General features: G+C 50.6%; 8 protein-coding genes across 8 annotated transcripts; 3 read left to right on the top strand and 5 right to left on the bottom strand.

Moving 5' to 3' along the window:
- Positions 1–99: 99 nt before the first annotated feature.
- Positions 100–876, bottom strand: M436DRAFT_82122 (uncharacterized protein; the record flags this gene model as incomplete). Its single annotated transcript, XM_013571781.1, has 1 exon — positions 100–876. The coding sequence occupies one exon, from the start codon at positions 874–876 to the stop codon at positions 100–102; it is 777 nt and encodes a 258-aa protein (XP_013427235.1).
- A 387-nt stretch (positions 877–1,263) lies between these two features.
- M436DRAFT_82121 (uncharacterized protein) lies at positions 1,264–1,636 on the bottom strand (the record flags this gene model as incomplete). Its single annotated transcript, XM_013571780.1, has 3 exons — positions 1,264–1,274; positions 1,333–1,559; positions 1,623–1,636. 3 exons carry the CDS (start codon positions 1,634–1,636, stop codon positions 1,264–1,266), a joined length of 252 nt encoding a protein of 83 aa, XP_013427234.1.
- A 2,990-nt stretch (positions 1,637–4,626) lies between these two features.
- On the bottom strand, positions 4,627–5,962 carry M436DRAFT_64019 (uncharacterized protein; the record flags this gene model as incomplete). The annotated part of the gene is made up of 3 exons (XM_013571682.1): positions 4,627–5,249; positions 5,304–5,618; positions 5,674–5,962. 3 exons carry the CDS (start codon positions 5,960–5,962, stop codon positions 4,627–4,629), a joined length of 1,227 nt encoding a protein of 408 aa, XP_013427136.1.
- Positions 5,963–6,624: 662 nt separating this feature from the next.
- On the top strand, positions 6,625–7,241 carry M436DRAFT_64018 (uncharacterized protein; the record flags this gene model as incomplete). The annotated part of the gene is made up of 3 exons (XM_013571681.1): positions 6,625–6,717; positions 6,798–6,941; positions 6,990–7,241. The coding sequence occupies 3 exons, from the start codon at positions 6,625–6,627 to the stop codon at positions 7,239–7,241; spliced, it is 489 nt and encodes a 162-aa protein (XP_013427135.1).
- A 3,432-nt stretch (positions 7,242–10,673) lies between these two features.
- On the top strand, positions 10,674–12,440 carry M436DRAFT_47128 (uncharacterized protein; the record flags this gene model as incomplete). The annotated part of the gene is made up of 1 exon (XM_013571524.1): positions 10,674–12,440. One exon carries the CDS (start codon positions 10,674–10,676, stop codon positions 12,438–12,440), a length of 1,767 nt encoding a protein of 588 aa, XP_013426978.1.
- A 2,057-nt stretch (positions 12,441–14,497) lies between these two features.
- On the top strand, positions 14,498–16,986 carry M436DRAFT_47288 (uncharacterized protein; the record flags this gene model as incomplete). The annotated part of the gene is made up of 4 exons (XM_013571560.1): positions 14,498–14,777; positions 14,862–14,997; positions 15,255–16,353; positions 16,459–16,986. 4 exons carry the CDS (start codon positions 14,498–14,500, stop codon positions 16,984–16,986), a joined length of 2,043 nt encoding a protein of 680 aa, XP_013427014.1.
- A 922-nt stretch (positions 16,987–17,908) lies between these two features.
- M436DRAFT_47422 (uncharacterized protein) lies at positions 17,909–18,547 on the bottom strand (the record flags this gene model as incomplete). The annotated part of the gene is made up of 1 exon (XM_013571586.1): positions 17,909–18,547. One exon carries the CDS (start codon positions 18,545–18,547, stop codon positions 17,909–17,911), a length of 639 nt encoding a protein of 212 aa, XP_013427040.1.
- Positions 18,548–20,879: 2,332 nt separating this feature from the next.
- Positions 20,880–22,067, bottom strand: M436DRAFT_82116 (uncharacterized protein; the record flags this gene model as incomplete). The annotated part of the gene is made up of 4 exons (XM_013571779.1): positions 20,880–21,078; positions 21,134–21,355; positions 21,404–22,008; positions 22,062–22,067. 4 exons carry the CDS (start codon positions 22,065–22,067, stop codon positions 20,880–20,882), a joined length of 1,032 nt encoding a protein of 343 aa, XP_013427233.1.
- Positions 22,068–22,852: the final 785 nt, after the last annotated feature.

The raw sequence follows: 22,852 nt of genomic DNA, 5'->3' as shown, positions 1-22,852 counted from the left end.
ACGAATACAGCAGTCCATAGTACATGAATCATGAATGAATCCTTTTCGTCACCTCATGAGGGTCGTGAATATGGTTGTGTGCAAGTGTCTGTGACTCCATCAGATACCTTCGTCTTCAACCTCCTCCATCTCGACGTGCCTTAAGGCTTTGTCGACTGCTTGCTCCCCACCCTCCCCACGGCTCATCATCTCGAATTCAGCCTCCTTCTCCATTTCATTGGCAATGTTGCGCGCATCGTTGTATCCAGCCTTCTCGAGCTTATCTGCCTCTTCGGGCTCGAGCAAGCGTCCGCCTTGACCCTTTTGTCTCGCAATATTCTGAGCGACAGCAGCAGGCACGAAGCGTTTCGACTCTTCGGTGAGGTTGCGCAACACAGGCGCAGAACTGTATGTCGTTTGTGCTGGTACTGGAGCAGCAGCGGCGGCGGGCTTGTTGGGTAATTGATGGGGCTGGTTTCTGCGCGGGATGGGCGGCGGTGTGTCCCTCGGCATAGGAATCTTCCTTACGTCCTCGTCCGTCTGGTCGTCTTCATCGTCGTCTTGTCTTCTTCTCTTCCTTTGCTCGTTGCCATGTTGGTCTCCTTCCCTCCTCTGCTTATACACCGGAGCCTTCTCTCCCAAGACGTCTCTGGCTTTCTTTACAGCGCGCAGATCTTTTTCTAGTTGGTCCAAGGTAGCTTGGTCTTTTGGTCGCAGTTGCTGGGTTGTGGCTAGCGATTTGAGGTCGTCGATTTGTCGTTGAAGGCGTTCTGGATTGCGGCGGGCGAGCTTTTCGTTTCTTTGTGCTTGGACATTGGCTTTTGATTTCTTGAGGGCTTGCTTCTTGTCTGCTTTGTGCTGGGCTGCGACGGGGTTGAGGCTGCGTTCTTTGGGCATGGTCGGTCTGCTGTTTCTGATCTAGAGATTTGCTGTGTCTTGTATGTTGAAGCTATGGCGATAATGGAAGTCTTTCGATTGGTATGTTAAGTAGCTCGTCTCCTGTAGAAGGTGTATGTGATTTGAATGAAACGCAACGAGAGATTCCGAATTCTGACGCAGCAGGAAAGGTGTGAGAGCTGTGTTTGCCCTGTTTGACTCGTCCGTCACCGATTTCCTCCCGTCATGCAGCCCCTCGAACCATCAAGGTACACAGCACAATCAACACGATATCACATTCGGGCGCTGCTTGTAAGATACTCTGTGTTTTTAATTGCCATGTGTCACTATGGTTATCTGCTGCTATGACACCCTTGTGCCTTGACCGATTTCACATCAACATCAAATTCACTGCTTGTCTGTTGCTCATATAATCAGCACTTTACTTCCTCAGCCCCAGAGGAGAACAAAACTTACTGTGGTGGTCGCTCGAGAAGGTGTCGCTGACGGTGTCCTTGGCTTGCTGGAACATGCTCTGGCCCTTGTCACCAGCCTTCTGCGAGTCCGATTTCATGCTGTCGGGCTGCATCGAGCCCATGGCGCTGTCCATGCCGCCGGATGCCTTGTCCTTGGTCCTCTGCGTGTCCGACTTGCTGCTGTCGGGCTGCATGGCCTTGGAGGCTTTGTCGGTGAAAGATTCGCGTCTGTATACAACAGGACATTGTTAGATCGAGGCACGTTTTGTAAAGTACTCTCGAGCACCGTACCCTTGGTCAGACATGATTGCTGATTATCGAGTGGATGTTCTGTCTTTTTGTTTGTCTGACAAGCAAGTACGAGAATGGTATGCTGATGGTTATTTATTTCTGCAGATTCACCTACGAGTGCTTGCCTTTATATTTCGCTGGACGAGGGGTCTCCTATGGCTGTACAGTGCAACGATAGAGTGCTCTCTCACCCTGCACCCCTCTTTCTCTATCACCAACGTCACTTGGGTCTGGTGGTGTTATCTTCTTTGCTACTCAGCCTTGGAAAATGTTCTACGATTTCCTTGTGACTAGATCTTGATTGGCCTTGCTGATAGGAGGCACTCTGGAACTATGTACGGCATGTGGTTGAAGGAGGACGAAACCCCTGTTCCTCGACAGCAAACCAGTGGGCGAGTGATGAGGGACGTCATACTGATGGAGACGTTGGAACCTTTTCATATGACAGACGTATTCTTCATCTGGGCTCGTCTCACATGAAGAGACTGATATCCCAGGGCTTGAGGGGTTTGTGGACTCAACCAAGATGGCATGACGTGCAATAAAGATGCTGTGAGCGTGCAACGGAGGGCTCTCTCTCTGATCTCGTTGCACTCGCTCCGCCCTAGCCATGATGCGGTGTTGTCACAATGCGATCTCTTGCGTGCCCTCTCTCTCGGCTTTTGTTTTCACTGATGTTATTGCCGGCTGTATGATATGATGCGCTCTTTTTGTTATGCTATTGCTTTCTGACATATTGTTATTGATCCAACATGGTGCGGGTCTCACTATGTATTCGCTTGATCGCTTCCTCTCTTGGTCAACCGCGGCTCTCACGCCCCTCCATTTGTTACCATCGCCGATTTCAGTATGCAGCATCAAAGCACAAGCGTGCCTTACGTTACGCCCGCCGAGCATAGCCGTCCGGCAGACCACTTGCCTGCGAGACTCAGAAAGCCTCTGGCATCGAACCCGACTCGTTATACTTTCCCAGCCCTCGAGTCTTTGCTCGGTGACATGCTGTCGGTGGTGTTTCAAGATCTAGCTGTCTTGAGACAGCGTCGCAAAACGGCCAAAGAAGGATCAGTAGAGAACCCACTTTTCGAGACGTAGATTCTGTGGTTCAGTCTTGCTCGGCCCCCGACGACATGAGCCAAAACCAGAGACTGGATGGTAAGCAAGACGCAGGAGCACGCACCCCGACAGGCTTGCGCACACACCACAACGGTCACGCCCTTTGGCGCATAAGAGATCTGCGGTTTCGCTCTCGGGTTTTTTGCGTGCGTCAGGGGGGTGTCATTACCCCACGCTCTGCTGCTTTTCCCAACACACAAGGCTGTGTCTCCATCTTGTTGGGTTCGTGAGAGCGTGGCTGTGTTGCCAGATGCAAAAGGCAAAATCGGAAGGCAGAGGAGAGGGCTTTCCGGACCGAATGTCATTGGGCGATCGAGTTCTCAAGATCTGTTGCAACGTTGTGTCGCATGGCTGTTCGAATTTGCTTGGAACCACATTTTCGGAGCTGTGGTTAGTTCCCCACTTTCGCAGTGACATGCGTTTTTTGCTTCCTTTGCATAATTATCCATAGGCTATATCAGCGTGCTGATATGGGATTCCGGGCATGCAGAGTCCGTTTGCAAGTCGTGTCTATGGAATTGGAACGAGAAACAAGGCTGCAATGTGCAATTTCCAGCATCTCAGATCGTTACCCGAACTTCTCCGCAATATCACATCGCAACAATAACATGTCGATGTTGATAATTTGGGTCGGTGGTTGATCAGTCACGTTATGGTGATGTCGCCGGCATGCGATGATGGACCCAACCTCCGGATCTTGTGTTGCCCACGGCGGCGCGTCAGCAAGCATCCAACCAGCAAGCTCGGACGACATCCACGTTGGAGCGACGGTTTCCCATGCTGGTTGTTGCCAACGAAACATCCGTAGGAGAGCTGTCAAGTCCACAAGGCCAGCCTATGGCGCATGTGGACCCCCTTCGTTTTGCGTTTAATCGTCGTGTGCTGGACGCACCGGACGACGAGTCTTGCGATATCAGCACCAATCCTACCTATTGACGAACATCATGATCGCTGCTGATGCAGGCGTTGGGCCCATGGCAATATCTGCGTGTCAATAACCGGAACTCTTTTCCACGGACAAACGCCATCTCAAAGACAAAGTCGTAGATCATCAATGTAGAGCTGACGGAGGAATTGTATCCCCGAATATCGATGTGGACACTCGCAGTTTGTTGGTCGTCTTGCGCGTACTCCGTACATGTCGGGCTGAACCGATGTACATTACTCTATCAAAGGATTACTGATCATACCCGATGATACGTCTGTGGTTCTTGCCCTTGCTTTTAGACTGAATCCTTCCTTTCCTTGCGTCGCAAAACTGATTCGCAACCCACGCTAAGGTCTAGAGAAGCACACCATCATGGCAGGCCTCGAGGAGGAGAAATCGAGGCCCCCGTGGAAAAACAGTCGTGTATTCATGCATCAATGTTGATCTTAATCGTTAGCATGTCATTTGTGGCGTCCAATCGCGCGCGGCTCCACATTGTCTCAGGGTTGGACAGGGCAAGAGGTCGCGCTTGTGTAGGTTTGGATGGTCGTGGAAGTGAGCAAAACATGACTCAACGAGACGGCGAGAACACTGCAGAAAGCAGAGAGATTGAAGAAAGAACATGAACAAGATTCTTGTGTACTGGTTTCAACCCTGAGAAGCGAAATACTGTATGTGCATCGCGGTCCTTGCCAGAATTGGTCTCCCCCTGATGCCATTAACTCCGCCCGATTGAACAAAGAGAACTCCAAGTCTTCTGTTCGAAAGCTACCTCCCGTGTTGTATGCTGTCGATGAGTCTTGTAAACGCCTGATCAATTAGAAAGTCCTATCCCCCAATTTTATACACCATCCGAAACGCCCATAGTAAATGCCAGAGAAAGAATGTCGTTGAGAAGGTCAAAACAGAAAAGCGCGTCAAAGTTGGTCGACACTAAATCTTGAGAGGCCAGGTGCAATCTCGCTAAGGTCTTTTGGCATATGCGCCTCCAGGAGCTTGGGTCATGGGATGCTGATGCTGATGATGCAAATCATGCTCCGTCATGGCTGGCCCCAAGTGTTGGGGATGGTACCACTGCGTAGGGAGAGAATCATGTCTAGATGAATAGTCCATACCCATTGGTGGTTGTTGCTGCTGCTGATAGAATCCCCATTGTGGGGGATACATGCCGACTGGAGTCATGGTAGGCTCACTGGTGACGGGGGTTGACAGGGCGGCCTCTGAGATAGTACCAACTGGCGGTGCTCCTGTGTCGAGAGGTGTGAGATTGTAGTGTGATGAGCCTGGTCTTGTGTATTCGATCGGATTTGCAGCCGGCGCAAAGCCTTGTAACTGAGGTTCAATATGTCCGTATGACATGGAACGCATGGGAGGCTGCTGGAGACTGTACTCGTCCCTTTGCGGCGGAAATGAGAACGACGGGTATACGTTCGGAGAGTGTTCGGCCGTGGTGGAGTAGTTTGAATAATCACCCATCTGCGACGAATTCCAGTGCACAGGGGTGGGAGGCTCAGTACCTGACATATCGTTTGTGTAGATAGCAGGATAACCAGGACGAGCAAATGCGAACTCGGACGCGACAGGTGCTGGAGGATTGATTAGTATAGAGCTCATCACGCTTATGCTGTGAATCTCCTTACTGCCTGTGGAGATGCCTAACCCCGTACTGGGATCAACCGATCCGTACTCTGGAGGCGCGTTGGATGCAAGATGGGGGAACCGGCTCATTTCATGGTCATGCTCGAGCTTCGAACCTGGAGGATGCATTTCTGGCGGCGAGTTAGAGATTACTGAGGAGTCTTTGGATCCCTTTGTCTGCGCACGACTTTCTGGGCCCCCTGCAGAATCTACAGGGTAGAACACGCACTCCTTCTTCAAGCGGATGCAGTTGTTGCAGCGACCCATGTCATCAGCCTCCGCAAGTACGCATCTGATCTTCCTGCGTCTGCAATGAGCTGTTGGTGGTCAGCATGTATATCCCTAGAGCGCATCTGATTAACATATACTTACAGCAAGCGATAGATATGCGCTGATAGCCCAATTTGTTCCTTCTCTTGTCGAGGGCACTGGGTGATAGACCCCCTGACTCTTGTACAGAGAGCCCGTTCAATTGTGGAGTCGACGCGGCGCGTTTGAGTGTAGGGCTCATCTTGACTTTTGAGTTCTTCCTTCGTTTCGCGATGCCGGCAGATGAGTGTGGTAGAGTTGGGGTGTGGTAGTAACTCGCCGAGGGTGCAGAGTCTGTAGGAGATGTTGATTCGAAGTCGGAGTGGCCGTCGTGCATGTCGATTTCCGGCATGTCTATGTCTTCAAAGGGAGAAGTTTTCGGGGATAGCACAAGGTCAAGAGACCCGGTAGAAGTAACCAGTAGACCTTGTAGTGGAAACGAATGAGCTCAAGTGAGGAACACTAGACAGCTCGATATCAAAAGCTTTGGCAAGCGCCGGCCATTACTCAGAGAAGGAAAATAGAATGGATTGGAAGGACGCGACTATTCAGAAGATTTCCAGTCCCTCGATGGAGTATGCGCCGTGACACCAAGACACAGATGCGGTGTTAGATCCAATGCAAGGATGAAAAGCTCGAGTGTAAGCGTAGGATGCGAGATGATATGATGATGAACAAGTGACAAGGTTGAATCCGAGCTCGAAGTAGTTGGATGCGGTGGCCGGGACTGTCAGTTCGCAGATCAATGAGAAAGCAGTAACGAGCGAATGAATGAGGACGAGTACAAGAGGAAGTTCAAGAGGAAAAGAAGGCTACCGAAGGGCTACAGGACCTAGAGACAGCAGGCTCGGGCCTTGATACGGAGTTACCGGTTTCTGGGGGAAGAGACCCATGCCTTCTGGATGCAGTAGAAGAGTCGGTTACGAGATTGGCCATTGCTCAAGTGGCGAATGGAAAACAGCGCCCTCGAGTTGTTGCATTTTTGGTTCCAATCCTTGCATTGGGCTGGGCATTATGGATGGTGGCTGTTCTGCCCAGTTCAACGGCGGAGATGACACTCATGATCCATGCCTGGCTTTTGCGCTAGCCGTGCTCGGGCCCAGTGATGTACGTGGGTTCAAAGGAGCGCCTTCTAGACCTGGAAACCACATGGCCAATCTACCGAGGCTACCTCTGTCGTCTTGCAGTCCCTCCTCGAGCGTTGCGCGCACGGCACTTTCCTGACAGAGGCGCCCTGCAAGAGCGACATTGATATCCACAACGACAGCCATCTCCGCGCACAGCCTGCGCGACAACCTGGGTTTTCCTCTGCGAAGGGGGGGCCAGGAATTGTAAGCAATGCGCTGCTGATCTCCTGCTCGCAGTCACCACGAACATAGCCTAAACACATCGTTGGGCCACTCACAGCGCCACCTGCTTCGACGGAACTTGCCTCGTTGAGAGGGATTGACAGTGTCAAGGAGTTTGGCGTTGTCATCTCCGCTGACCATCGCCACGAAGTGCGCCGCGTATCACCTCTGGTAGTGCTGTTTCATAAGGACCTTCCGAATGTGTGGCCAACGAGTGTCGCTCAGTTGTCATCGATGACGCAGCCGGATGTGCGCGCGCTTGCTTGCAGCAGGCGTGGTTGAACCGATTAGCTCAAGGACCGCGCGCCACATTGGCCCCACCGCTTGCTTTGCGGCTCTGGTGGGGTGCTGGTAGATCCAGTAGAAGATGTGCATGATGAAGTGGATGACTAAAAATCAACCACTGGGGCTTTGCAACAACGCTGCTCGAACAGGAACTGCGTCTCAGAGCTACCAGATGTTCTTCTCCAAACATCAATTTCGCACGACGCACGATTTCTCGGTGGTGAACCTTCAATTTCAAGGGTTGAAGGGCGTGGTCTAAGACCAACCTTGACATTCAGCCACACAGAAAGGCGTTCGAACGCCTCAACAGCTGTGGTACCGAACGGAACCCCAGTGCCACGTTTTATAGTTGCCGGCAATCGATGCAAGCATGAGAAGAGCTATACTCTGAATTCGTCGGGTCCTTACAAGGTTCATTTCTTTGGGAACGTCTAATGTATCAGGCTGCTTGGAAGAACATGTGCCGGATCCGATTATATTGGCTCCAATGCGCATGTTCCACTTCCATACCAGTGGTTCCAGAGATCGCATAAGATAGCCACTTTTATCCAGCGGAGCGAACCTAGTACTCCGTACAGAACTGATCCCACCTTGAGCGTGGCGATCAATACGTGCTTCGCCTCCCCGAGAGTCTATCGCCACGTGAGATGCCCACTTCAGCACGTTGATTGTCGGTCAATCGCATGGCCTGTTGCAGCTCGCCATCATCCCGAACGTGCAAATGTTGCGTGCTCGCATGCAACGATCCGAGCTCTGAACAAGAACATCGAGAGAAGCAAGCGAACCTTCTATCAAAGTAGCCAGACGGTTTCGGATGACTCGTGGTGACTCGTGTCTCGCACCACTCGCCTACATGGTCATTCACTTTGCTCGTGTAACATCTCGTACTAGCGAATTCGAAATCGAAGTCGAGTCCAGATGCATGTCAGCACTCATATTCGGCAGGCGTGCTATTAGGCCTCGTTCACTTTGTCTTTACTAGCAGCGTTGTCTGATGATTCTCGGAGCCATGGTTGGCAGAGGAAGCGCAATCTCGCATGTGTCGATGAGAAAGTCAGGCCTTCGACTTCTTGCCCAAGCGAGATATCTGTTTTCCACGCGAGGTTCTCATCTGGTCAACAGCTTACAAATATTGCACAGGGAGCTCTAGGAGCGATATACGATGTACGATTGTATGCCTACATCTCTTTTCTGCGTCCAGGTGTTCGGGTTTTGCATGTGAAGACTTCAACCTTGGTCAGTCGTCTTCAGCCACTATTCCATTTCTTGCCTTTTCTTCTTTTCATCTCCCCTTTTTCTTCGCTTTTATCTTTTATCTTTCTTTTATCTTTTCCTTTCTCTTTCTCTTTGTCCTTTTTTTTTTATCGTTCGTTAATCTCTTTTCTCTTTCTTTCACTACGCTTTCACGATAATACACATGCAGAGCTGGAAGGTATAGTAACGCACAGCGACTCACAGAAGGTAGTAAAGTCTATAGAGAGCCGATAACACCACAGCTCTTAGTGGAGCTACTTATCAACTAAAGGAACTGTGCATACCTATGCTATCCGGGTAGCATATTATTACACATGGAGAGATGTCATCTCTACTCCTGCCTTACGACGGCGATGAGTGATAGGTATGAAACCAACAGGAAAGAGAGCGAGGGTTTTATTGAATATGACTGTTTCTCGGGACGTCGGCCCTTCTCACAGCTATACATCTGCGACTGACCAGGAGAGGTTCCCGCTCTCGTTCATGCGTCTTTCCACCCCTCTCTCGTTGCTCTCCAGTTGTTCATCCAAGTCAAAATTCGGCCTCCCTCTCTTTTCAGTCTATCGTTCGTCGCGCAGCGACATCACAACACACAAACTCTTCCGTATGACACGTCGGTAAGGTATATCATACCTTCACAAGGACTTCTTACCGGCGGCCCAATGCCGTATCAACTTTTGCATAAATTCCGGGGTAAGCAGCGCCCGAGATCGGAACGCCTAGAGCCGGCGATACTAAACTTCTTGTATTTCCGAGACTTCCCCACATAGGACATGGCGCCGCTATCTTTTGGTCACATGGAGGTAAGAGTGCGCGTTGGCGCCTCGTACGAGCAAGCTGTTGCAACTTACAGAATTTGGAACAAATCCATACCAAGACGTCTGGCGAAAGCGCTTCAGAATTGTATACGTGCATTGCCTGTGGCTTCCCACAAGGCGGTCAAAGTCGTCCCGAACTTTTGCGAGACTCTTATTGGTTTATCTGAAGCCGTAATCTTCCTTGACGGCCAACGTTCTAGATAACCTGCAGCTGAGGGTTGCGATAGCGTAGTCATACTGACCAATGGCGGCGCTGATGATGCAACGCCAGGTCGTGTCCCAGGCCTTTTATCTCTTGGACTCCGCGTTCCGTGCGGGGTATCTTGCGGTATCTCGAGGGAACATTGTCAGGAAAAGAACTGCCAACCCCTTCTCATAGCATGTCCTATTGCGTCTTCTTCAGTTAACCCTGTCGAGAGCACATCATCAACATGGCGGATACAATCACAATCCCATCTCCGTCTGTCTTTCTCCGCGCCTCGCCAGACCCTGTCCCCCGGCTTGATACCAGTCAACAAGTACTCGACGACGAGCAAAACAAGGCGGGTCCCGTCAAGAAGCGAAACACTACAAGGAAAAAGTCTACCGCCTCGGCCAGTAAACCACGTCGTGACGGTGCCGCTGTAGCTAAGCCCAAGCAGTCGAAGAGTCGTAATGGTATGCTGCAACCTCATCACGAATACTGATAGTTCTTACCTCTCTTGTGTCGTATACTGAGCAAAATAACGTTCAGGTTGTGTCACCTGCAAAGCCAAGCGCCTGAAATGCGATGAGAAGAAACCCGGTTGCGAGCAATGCAAAAAGAGAAACGTCGACTGTGGAGGGTACAAGAAGGACTTCAAGTGGAGGCCCTTCGAAGAGACCAACGTCGCCACGAACATCGCCAGACAGAACAACGGATGTGAGTGTTCCAGCAAAGAGACTTGACACGTTGGAGTGTCGAAGCCTCAGGACTTCCCTGTCTTTGACCGCCTGTGCAAGTGATTGTTGCTAACGCATGTTTCCGACAGCTTTAATCGTGCTGAGCAGTGCAGCCGACAGTTCTGGAAAGCGAAGTCCAGCATCACCGCCAGCTAGAGCGCCGTCAACAGAAGCACCCACACAACTGTCTTCTTCATTTGTACAACAGATGTTCACAACCGCTCCGGTCCCTTCGAAAGTTCCGCGGGCTACCTCTGCCGATAAAGAGCACTCGGTTCAGAACTCGTCAAGAACATCACCAGCTGAAGTACAAGCCGAACGAGGTGCATCCCCTACAGACTCCGCCAACGATGCAGGGACATCGTCCCAAGCGTCACCCCATGACAACCCCATCGTCGGCGGTACACCCAAAGAGAATGACATGGTGACGACAAGCATGACGCCCGGCACCAGAGAGGTCTTCGACTTCGACATGCACTTCATGGACGAGTTCCTGAACATGACAGACCCTCCACTAATGGAGGATATGAAAATGGACTTCGGAAACGTTGAGGAACTTACCCCGATCGTGCCAGACTACGACGCCTGGGCATTGCAGCTCTCTCACGCCCCAACGTTCCAGGATGACAGCACCATGTCAAGCCCGCCAGCTATGGTTTTTCCTCAACGAATTACTTACATGTACGAGCAGCCTTCGCTCGCTCAGACCAGTCCAGAGATGTTGATGCTGCGCTTCGATCGACTGACCTGTGGCATCCTTTCGATCAAAGATGGACCAAACGAGAACCCTTGGCGTACGTTGATTTGGCCCATGGCTCAGACTTCACCAGCACTGTACCATGCCATCTCCTCCATGACCGCATTCCACTCCTCTCGTGATATTCCCGCTTTGCGTGTGGCAGGACATGAGCACAAGAGTGAGAGCGTACGAAACTTGCTGGAGGGCATCGAGGAGAGTACCATGAACCTTGACACAGCCATTGCTACCACGTTGGCCTTGGCCTTCGCAGAGACTTGGGATCAACACCTGTCGAGTGGCAACGACCATATTCAAGGTGCCCGTGCCATGATCAACATCGCCTTGAACCAGCATAAGCAGTCGGCTCTGACAGGCTTGAATCTTGCCAGACTCAAGTTCCTTGCTAACGCCTGGATTTATCTGGATGTTCTCTCCCGCGTGACTACTGCAGACGAGGATACATCTGACGACTACGACAACCTTTGGTGCCTTTACAGTACACCAGACAGTCCTAGTGTGGGTCCATCAGGTCATGCAGGTTTCGGAATCGACTTTGGTATGCCCATCGACTCCAATCTTGATCCTCTGATGGGTTGTGCAAGCACTCTGTTCCCGTTGATCGGTCGTACAGCGAACCTTATCCGTCGAGTGTATCGCGCGGAGTCCAACTCGCCTCCCATGATTAGTCAAGCCATGGAACTCAAGCTTATGCTTGAGACGTGGGAACCGCCAGCTTTTGTTGAGCCGCCAGAGGATCCCACATGTGACGTCCGTCATGCTTTGCAAACGGCAGAGGCATATCGATGGGCCACTCTTCTGTACCTGCACCAAGCACTACCCGAAATCCCCGAACGCCTCACAACGGCAGACATGGCAAAGAAGGTGCTCGTGTTCTTGGCCACCGTTCCTCTCGCCAGTCGCTGTGTCATCATCCATGTCTACCCTCTCTTCATGGCAGGCTGTGAAGCCGACGTGGAGGAGGATAGGCAGTGGATCAAAAGCCGCTGGGCTGCCATGTCACAACGCATGAGAATCGGCATCATTGACAAGTGTGTCGATGTCATGGAAGAGGTTTGGCGCAGAAGGGACGAGTACAAGAACAAGGTCCTTCCCAACAAGACCGTGCCTGTGAAACGAAATCTGGCTGCAAATGCAAACTTGCATTCGGCTGCAGGCAATAGTCGACCAGCATCAAACAGGCGTGGCTCATCCTTCAACAGCATCGCAGGTGCAAGCGAGGGCACTATGGCTTGGGCGAACAAACTGCGCCGAATGACTGCGAGTGATCCGGATCAAATGGATTCAGCGTCCATCTCATGCCGAGGATCTCGCGACGCAGTGAATGGTGCGACAGGCACACTGCTCACAGTTCGCGGAAGGTTGCATTGGATTGGTGTGATGAAAGATTGGGGTTGGGAAGGTAAGTTTTCTCGCAAGGAAAGTCCGAGTCTCCGCATGAGCTGACCATTCCGTAGTGTTGCTTGGATAGTAATGTTGCATGGATAATGAAGTTGCATGGATGAATAGTGCTGGGACCAAAATTGCATGAGATGGCCACCCGAAAATTGGTATAGGCCGCATAACCAGATTGCTGCATGGAATGTTTTCGATTGGTGTTGGTAGGCGCTTGGAGGAGTTGAACAGGTTTCAGGGACTGCCTCTCAAAGAAACAACCATGTAGAGTGCGTAACAAAGTCTTTCAAAATCAAGTGCCCGTCCTGGTGAGATGTCGCTTGGTTGAAGCGTGTTGCTTGGACCGGTATCGGACGATTTATGTGCTGCTTGAATCGATATCGGATGGTGTTGCTCAAGGATGTCGTGCAAGTGTCGCAATGGATTTGTCGCTATGGATAGGTCTCATTTGTCGAATTGATATCCTGTCAGTTCATTATTCAGGCAGCATTGCCGAGACTGCATCAACACTGCTTGGATGGATGTTGTTGCTTGGACAGGGTATTGATGACGTGTCGATTCCTGGAGTGTCGGCAAGGGCATGTCGCTAGGAAGTGTCGATGGAAGATGTCGAAAGGGTCGCTCAGGAAAGAGCAGGATGGGACGCTCTGGAGATGCTGCTTTGGTAGTTATGATCGCTCAGGAAGTGTCGCTTTGGTTTGGTGGTCGAGCATGAAGATGGGTATCTTTCACACATGGCTGCTTTGGAGTGTTGTAGTCGATAACAAACTGATTATCATGACATGACAAGTCTTGAATGATTCGAACTCGGAAATAACAAATGGTGTTGAAGTTATGGGTTTGATTTTCTCTTCTCTGCGGTTGTTTGGATGTGGATTTAGTCAACGTACACTGTATTCTCCTGAGGTTTTGGTGGACCATGTTCTGCTTTCAATGAGCTCCAAAAAGAAACGCAACCTCGGGTGTGGGAGGCAGAGCGTTTTATGAGGACCTCGAGCCGCACGCCATAGCGGGGTTACATGACTCTAGGGACAGACCTTCTGAATTGGGCGACACACACACACGGCCGGTCTCCACCTCCGCGGGTCCAACAGGCGGGGTCTATCCAAGCCCAATACGGCGGCTTATCTGCAGGCCTATCGCTGCAGACCAGTGTTCTCTCTTAGGATATCTATTCCTCTGTCAACTCTATGAGATGTTGCAATTCGACAAGTCCAGAACACAGAAGTCGTGCTGAACTACCTTGGAGAGACTGAGTGTCGGCCACTGTATGTGTTTATCCAAGCAGACGAAAGGTGGTGGATTCATCTGCTCTGACTGCATCAAATTGCTCATTACTCAATCCGATATTGTCATACATTGTGTCTGTGCCACATACGACATAGCTACTACCCCTGTCGCCGTGGAGCTCTTCGCGACTGTCCGGACAGAGTGACATACCTCCACCGACTGCCGATTGGAATCATTTACTTGGCGATGTACACAGCAGTGGTCTATCCCGTTTGTATATACTTGAGGAGGTTACGATTTCCGTCAATCGATTGCTCATAAAAGAAGGCTTCCTATTCGTCTGTACATACGGAGCATATGACGAGATGAGGATCCTTGTCGAAGACGTGCTACCCTTGGCGTTTCCAGCCATAGTGACTGATGTCAGCACAACTCCACATATCATTTCGAAAGAGATAGGCAACAGAGCGGGGACAAAGCCCGGTGATATGTTCCTCGGTTCCAGAGGCTCGAGGTGCCCGTGTCGGTAAGAATGACTCCGTGACGATGGTTCATTGTTGTAGCCAGGGTCATACAGCCAGCCAGTCTACATGGGAACAAAATGGAAATGTCTGCGAGTTGTCCGCGACCAAGACGTACTTTATACTACCGTATGATAGTGGTGGGCTGAATTCAGCGTGAAGACTTCGTTCACAGCCATGCTCATATCATTGGATGTTGTCAAAGACACAGCGTCGACCAGACAGGATATGGACTCTATACCATGCAAATGGAGGAAGGAGTGCTTCGGGCTTGGCAAGGCAGCAACCTCATTCCTGCCTCCTGTTGAAACAATCTACCTACACGACATCCAGACAAACTCCCAGAATCCAGCAGTCATGTCTAGCAGAGACTCAAACGAGGCGCACATGAAACAGAAGCGTGCCAGGTCGCAACTGAGTTGTACAGCCTGCCGCCATGGGAAACTTCGCTGCAACCGTGCCGCGCCATGCGACCAATGTATCAAGCGAAGCAAAGAGTCAGCATGTTCCTACTTGCCTCCAGCAGCCAAAGCAAGAGCCCCACAGGATGTCAAGGGCCGTATTCAGCATCTTGAACAGCTAGTGGTTGATCTGATGAATTCGAGGTCGTCAGATGGTACCGGCACTACAACCAATAGTGGAAGGTCAAATAGCACCGCTGCCAGTATCGGGGAACTTCCCACTACCTCCCGGTCTGATTTCTCGCGGTCCGACACACAAGGCTCGTCTGAAGCAGAGAAGGCTCAAAACAGGGTAACACCACCATACAGTGAGGATAATTCGCCAGCTAGGCAACATCTGTCAGAGGCACACGTAGAATCTTTGGGACATCTACGGATCAGTAAGGAGGGCACAAGGTACGTGGTCGGTGTACATATGGCTCAAGCTTGCAGTCGTCAAATGGCGGTTCACTTCGAACACCGCAACGTGTCATCCATGTTGCAGAGTCGTCCAGGGTCAAGTAATCTTCTATCGAAGCCATGCTACTACCTCCGAAAGAACGCGCTTACCATGGAAGTCTTGCACATGTAGATGACCCTCAACAATGCGACAACTGCGAGGGCGCACCATTCTTCAAGTCGGGACCACGCTAACTGTATCTTCGAAATTGCAGCTATGTCGGATCATCTCACTGGGCGACAATTTTGGACAGTATCTCTGAGATAAAACGAGACCTGGAAGACTCCGGTGATGAGACTTTCGACAACGAATACGATGCGTGGCGCAATGAAGAGCCACTCGATGTGTACGATGAAGAGCTGCCAGGACTTTTGCGTTCCCCTCGCCGAGTCACGAAAGCCGAGCTGCTATCATTCGTACCACCTAAGGCTGAAGCAGATGCTCTTGTGTCGCTATGGTTTAGATCCTATCATCCGTACAGACCCATCATCCACGCCCCTCAATTCCAGAACGAATACCGGCAGTTCTGGCGATCGCAAACGAGCGCGCCAGTCATGTGGCTGGGCGTTCTGTTTGGAATGTTCGGGATGTCAAGCTTATTCAAGATCCGTGCTCTGAGGATTCCAGATACACCAGATATTCGAGCTACCATAAAGAAAGCAGATCTCTATCAGGAGCTGGCAGCATCAGCGGCTGTACTGGGTAACTACATGAAGCCGAAAGCTTACACCATAGAATGCTTGTTACTACATTCAGGAGCCAACAGGATGATCAACTACACTGACATCTGGGTCTTGATGGGCATCCTCCTTAGGTTGGCTTTATACATGGGATACCACCGAGACCCAAGTCACTACAGTAACGTGTCAGTGCTCGATGGGGAGATGCGACGAAGGGTGTGGCACCTGCTATACATGTTCGATACTTTATTGTCGTTTCAACTGGGGTTACCTGCTATGACACGTATAGTGCAGAGCGACACGAGGCCTCCGCACAATCTCTACGATCAAGATTTCTCCATACACAGTAAAACTTTACCGCCCCCGAGGCCGATCGAACAGCTCACCCCCTCGGCTTACGGAGCCTGCAAAACCAGCTTGTGTCAAATATTTGCTTTGGCAGCGGACATGTCACATGCACCAGTATCACCTTCATACGCCGAAGTCATGGAACTGGATGCGAAACTGGAGGCAGCGAAGGCTTCCATACCACCGGAATTACGATTCCAAGATCTGGGATCGTTTCTTATAGAAGATCAGGAGTCGTTGATGTGTCGCTTTAGTCTTGACCTGCTCTGCCTCAAAGCGAAGACAGTACTCCACCGTCGATTCATGGTGGCCACTGTATCCCAAGCTGCAGCGCCATATTCCCGGATTTGCGTCATCAGCTCGGCGATGAAAACACTCGAGCACCATCAGACAATTTACTGGGCGTCTCGCCCTGGCGGACAACTCGAAAGCGTCTCTTGGTACTTTTGCTCTATCGGCACGTATGACTTCTTGCTCGCAAGTATGATCATATGCCTCGAATTAGCACGCCAACTCAACAAACAACCCGACCCAGAAACGGATAAGGTTGCGACACGTGAAGATATGATAGCGGCACTCGAAGCGTCGAAGAAAATATGGGAGGAAGCGGGCAAAGAAGAATGTTTTTCCGAGCCTGCGTTCGGCACGGGCAGGTATGACCAGATCATCGACAACACTGCCGTGACAGAAATCAGAAAGGCATGCAAAGCCATGACGGTCATGCTGGAGAAGGTCAGAAAGGATCAGGCCACGAACAACCTACCCACGACCATGTCTGAGGAGTCGATGAGAGTGCCTGTTGCCTTTTCTGAAAAGAACGATTGGCCTGCGACAGACCATTGGATCTCCCAAAACGACTTCTCATCTCTAGACAATATCATGGACGTGTCCAACGATATTGATTGGGTATGTGAATAAATAAGATGTTCGATCGCACACGCAACTGACACGCACATCAATAGGAAATGTGGGATCAACATCTCTCTCAACAGCAAGCGGTGAATCCGCAACCGCAACCAGACCAGTTCAATTGGACCATGGAAGACATGCTAGCAGCCAGCGCACCTAGCATTCCAGAACCGGATATGACATTTCCCGCCTTTCCATAGATCTCCCATCGCTACCGACGGCATAGACCACCGGCGTAGCTATGCAAACGCACTCATAGTCTAGACCCATATCATGTTGACAGACAGTGATTGGGAAAATAATTCTCGCAGACGGTGCTTCGTGTCTAGACAATACGGCGCTGTCTCATAGCTGACCGTTTTTTGACCAACTTCCAGAGAATCCACGAAGGATCAACAGGAACATTGGCTGGAAAAAGTGAACTTGATCTGGTATTCAGAGACGGAAGCAGCGACCGAATAATATCAAGATGGCAAGACCATCCAATGACAAGGAAGGGAAGGATTAGTCGAGACATGTTCATGCCATGGTTTGCCAAACAGTTTCATCGAACTCGTAAAGTGGGGGCCTCGCAACAATCATCGGAACCCGGCAACCGAACCTACGTACGTACTGAGACAACACTTTTGAGAAATTTGTGCATACAACTAACACTCACATTGCTCAGATACGAGGGGGGGAAAAACTGAAGAGCAAGAATGATGTTTGTGTTGTACGAATGTATCATCGGAACAGAAAAGTTTGAATTTTAGAGAAACTCCAAGCGGGTATATCGAACAAGAACAAAGGCCAAGACCATTCCAAACAACCTTCTCCAGCGCCAATCGAGTAACAACACGGTTCATCAAAAGACACCGTTCTGATTATATACATTAAACCACTTTCCATAGGCATGACATGAGTGAATCGTTACGAGCAAAGGTCAAGACATTCATCCAGTTCTGGCTCTCTTTCTTCCGAGCTCGCCGGCGGCAGCGTTCATCATGCTTTGTCTTAGCATCTCGTTCTCTTCTTCGAGTTGTCTGATGTAATCGGAAGCTGCAGCAAGCACCTCGGCTTTTGAGGGCTTGGGTGGCTGTCCGCTTCTTGCAGGTTGCAGAGTAGCGATCTCGGGTACTGCATTGCGCAGACGGTCAAAGTTCAGTTGAAGGTTCTCGCGGTATCTCTGCTCCACTTTCTGGTGGGGAACTCTGGCGTTGTTCTTGGGTCGTCCGAGGGCGGGTGATGAGGGAGTCTCTACCGAGTCCTCTTCTTGCTGGAGGTGGTACTGTTGATTCGATGTGGTTGAGCGAGGAGGTGATTGTGAGAAAGTACTGAAACGCTGAGGTTGAGAAGCACTGGTGTTGTGGTAGGCGGCGGTGAGCATAGAGTCGATGTCGCAGTAGCCAGTCATGGATGTGATGCCAGCGTCGATGGAAAGCTTCTTAACACTCAAGCCGAGACTCTCATAGGGGTTCCAGCGGGCCTCGTAGTTTGAAGATGTGCATAGCGAGTCTGCGTACTCAAAGGGACTGTCGTGATGACCATTGCTTGACGACTCTGAGGACGATGAATCGGAGAAGGCGGACATTGGTGTTTGTTGGTTCATGTGGTGTGATGAGACTTGGGGAATGCTTGGGAGTTGTGACTCGAAAGCCTTGTCGAAGAGGTTGTGGTCGTCACTGGCATAACCTGAGTCTTTTGGTTGTTGTAGTAGCCATTGGCTGTGGGCCATAGCCGATGTGTTGTAGAAGGCTTGTTGAGGGAAGGCACCCATAGTGTTGGGGTATGTAAAGTTCATATTATATGTGTGATTTCTTGATGAGAATTGTGTTGGTGTGTTGGTGTGCTGATGGAAAGATGTGAGGTTGATGTGAGATATATGTATAGGTCCAAAGTTCAAGAAGTGGGCATGAGATATATGTATTCAAGGTCGAACTAGAGGATTGACCACTTTGAGCAGTGATCAGCAATGTCAACAATAAGCTTCTCCAGGGCTCTCTCAGGGGGATCGAACTGGACCTAGCAAACTCTAAACTCTTTCGGAGCAGTGTCAATTTTTAGTCGTTGCGACTGTCCGGTTGCTGGTGCGAACGGTAACACGTCGGTGGACCTGTTTGGCCGGGACTTTGAGACACCATGGACCTGGACTGAGGTACAACCAAGTATGCGTTTGGGTCGACTGGAGCTGATCCTCCAAAACATCGTCAAAGATGCATTGTACCTCTAACCCCTGAATCTGCAGGGCTCATTGACAGCTCGAATGCATTGCGCAAGATACATCGCGACCACCGAGATTTCAGCAGACGAGGGCGAAGCCACAGGAATTTTCACCATACTAAAGCGCCCAACTCCACCTGCCTGGTACATATGCGGTCAATGGTTGAAGCCACATACAGATGGGGTGTTTTCTGGCTCGGTTTCGCCGGTTCGTGCTGTGCAAGAGGCTTGAGCTTGCTGTGATTTTGTCACGATATTATTTCTTGCGCAAGCCACAGGTCTAGACTGGTGCTGAGTCGCTGACAGATTGGCGAAGCCACGTGAAGTCCCATCCGTTCGCGCGGACCGTGGACATTTTCGAACGCGTCGTTGGAAGAAGGAAGTGGCTCCAACCAATCAGCTTTACATCTCGGAAGGCCAGCCGAAACGTTTCCCTGCATTCGGGACAACTATACTTTATCGGAAGTTCGGTGGCTTGCAGAGGACTTCGTTAGGTCGGTAGAACCTGCGCAACAGTACGAGCACAAGCGTACTTCAGGGACTCTCATCGCCGATCTACCACGAAGACTGTGATGCACAGAATTTCCCATGCACAACGTTGGTGAAACACCCTCGAAGAACAACCCAGATCTCTGCCAGATGCCAGGTTGACGATCCAAGTACCGCCGATCTTCAGAAATCCTGCGGCCCGCTGCCGTCAATGGTCGCAGTCTGCAGATGTCTTCCATTCCAGATCAATATCGCCCTGTAGGGCTCCAAACGTGCAGAATACCAAGGCCAAGCACCAAGTCGTACCTGCCGAGCGATCTGAAGACACGCGAAGAGCGATAGGAGCCCCTTTGAAAGCTCTGCGCGCTCCAAGTGGGTCGTAGGCGCTCAACTACAATGTCAGCTGAAGACCTGAAGTCCTCTGCAAAGGACATTTGCAACGACGGCAAGCGGCAGTGTCATTAACCTTTTGAGGTCGAAGCGACCGGCCCTTTGATTTTGCTGCCGTCGGATCGGAGTCAGGACTGATCAGAAATCACTCCGACCGATATGTCAGAGTAATAAGGCCTTGGCATCAGCATAAAGGTCTAGAGCGCTCGTAGTTTAATTGTGAAGCCTCCAATTAACCTTACCAATGAACCTTCAATATGACATGCTTTCATTCGTGAATTCTACTCGCAGCGCGCTCCGAGATGATCCACAAATCTCGACATCCGAGACACAGGCACAACCGAGACTCGTGACGAGTGGTAGGCCTGGTCGAGTTTGGAAGTCCATCGGGAAACGGCATTATTATCCACACTCGTTCTTCCAAGTTTCCGGCTTCGCTTGCAGGTTACGGCTGATAAGCTTTCGTGACAATGAATAATGCTTGTTCAAAGAAAATGGAGACAGCCAAAGAAACAATATGTCAACATCTGTCATCGTGCCCTCACAGTTGTTGCGGCCCAGTTCGGGAAGCATAACACTGCATACTATACTCTTCACCTCAGGCCAGGCCTGGCCAGACCACTTGTCTGCCTTGATCTCGAGTCAAACACAACGTCATTTGAGCAAGAATCGACGAGAGAATATATAACGGCGCATTGGTTTTGAACACGAGGTCAGGAATCACGATTCATTTGCTCGTAAGGTGTGATTTCTACCATGTTTGGCATAGGAAGACTGTCGAGACTGCTAGCGTACATCAACAAGCCCCCGATCAATACATCCCTTTACTGGTTCGTCGTACGAATGGCAGCAGCAGCGGCGGGAACATCCTGATCGAGAGGCAGGATATCGGGGACTGGACCAACTGGCGTGATCGAGAATGGGTTGATCTGCTTGTGCGACTTTGTGTAGTGGTTCTTGATGTGAGTGAACTCGGTAGTGCTCTTGAACGCATCATCATTCCAGTACAAGTTGCGCATCCACCTAAACGGATATTCGTTAGATTGATTCTCTATGCTGATCGCAGATTTGAACATACTTGTGCAGGTTGGGGTAGCCACTACGAATGTCGCGGATGTTGCACTTGAAGTGCTGAACGTAGACGGCGTCGAAGCGGATGATCGTTGTGTAGAGGCGCACATCGAGCTCGGTTAGCTTGTCACCAAGGTAGAAAGGACCGCCCGATCTGGCAAGATCCTCCTCTGCACGATCGAGTGACTTGAAAAGAGTCTTGACATTCTTCTCGTAAGCTTCTTGTGTGCTGAGAACAGGTCAGTAAGTGATCAAACGGATGGTGAGAGTCACATACGTAGCAAAGCCAGACTTGTAAACACCGTTGTTGATGTCGTTGTAAGTCCATTCGTTAGTCTCCTCGATTTGCTTCTCAAGATCGGAAGGCAGGAGATCGACCTTCTTGAACTTCTCAGGGAGCAAATCATCGAAGGTGTGGTACATCATTCTGATGATCTCACTGCTCTCATTGTTGACGATGCGCTTTTGCTTCTTGTCGTATAGAGTAGGGACGGTGAAGCGGCCCTCATAGTCCTTGTTGTTTGCGAAGTAGATGTCACGAAGATGGGTGTAGCCATCATGGAGAGGATCGGGAGTGGTGTTGGCTCCAGGAACGTCTTCGTCAGGCTTTGCAAATCGCCAACCCTTCTCGAGCATCTCCCAATGGACCGAAGTGTATGAGATGATATCCTCAAGACCCTTGAGCTTGCGGACGATCAAAGCACGGTGTGCCCAAGGGCATGCATACGACACGTAGAGATGATATCTGTCTTTCTCGACAGGGAACTCTGCATTGGGCTCGTTCTTGATGAAGTCACGGAAAACAGATTGTTGTCTTTTGAACTCTCCAGACTTGTCTTTGGGATCCACCCAGTTGAGGATGTCCTTCTTCTTGTCTTGGGTCTAGCATGTAATCAGTAAGCCGTGACAGGCGAATGAGCGTCTGAACAACTCACGGCCATTGTGCGAATGCGTATGGGCGTCAGATGGGTGTTGATTAGTTGTGAGCGTCTTAGCAAGGAGAACATGCGATATAGTCAAGATCAACAAGCAACGAGTTGTTATATATCTGATTGCCCAATGTCAAGAGAAGTCGAATAGCTTGTAAGCTGCTGACCTCATCGAGAGCGACGCGCGAAGTGATGACCGAATGATACGATTAATCGTCGTTAATGCTGGCTAAGTCTGCATAAATAGCACTAATTAGCGGTCAAAAGCTCCTCGACAGCCTCGGGCGGCCTGTCCTGCAGGCGTGATCATCCCGCCTCCCTTCCCGCATGGCCGCAGGAACCGAATCCATGGGCTGAAAAAAATACAAGTAGTTGGAACCAAAGTCTCTCGAAGCACTCCCTTCACAGGCAGTATCAAACCAGGTAAACACACGCAGAGCATCTGCTTGCAAAGAGACGGACCGAGAAGTGGTAGCTCAGCGATACCGCACTCAACAAAAGGAACCTCTTTGTTCCAACGGCCTGACTCGGCGACCACTTGGGTGTAGAAACTTTTTGCACGCTATATGCAGGTCGAAGGCCCCTCGAGCTTCGTGTGACCAGCGCTACATCTGCAGACACAACCGTAGCACTGCACTTCACTCTCAGCTCGTCCAAGTGATGCAGGTTTCTCAGTTCACAGCTGAGCAGCGTCCTTCTCGGTCTTCCTGCAATCTCCAGGAGAAACATTGACCATTCGAGTGACGTGAGCGGGCGAAGACGCACGCACGTTCATCAGCGCGGGGACACACAGCTTT

This window comes from Aureobasidium namibiae (genome assembly GCF_000721765.1).
Source record: "Aureobasidium namibiae CBS 147.97 unplaced genomic scaffold scaffold_9, whole genome shotgun sequence".
Taxonomy (NCBI): domain Eukaryota; kingdom Fungi; phylum Ascomycota; class Dothideomycetes; order Dothideales; family Saccotheciaceae; genus Aureobasidium; species Aureobasidium namibiae.
The sequence above is the reverse complement of the archived record's forward strand: the minus strand, read 5'-3'. Positions and strand labels throughout refer to the sequence as shown.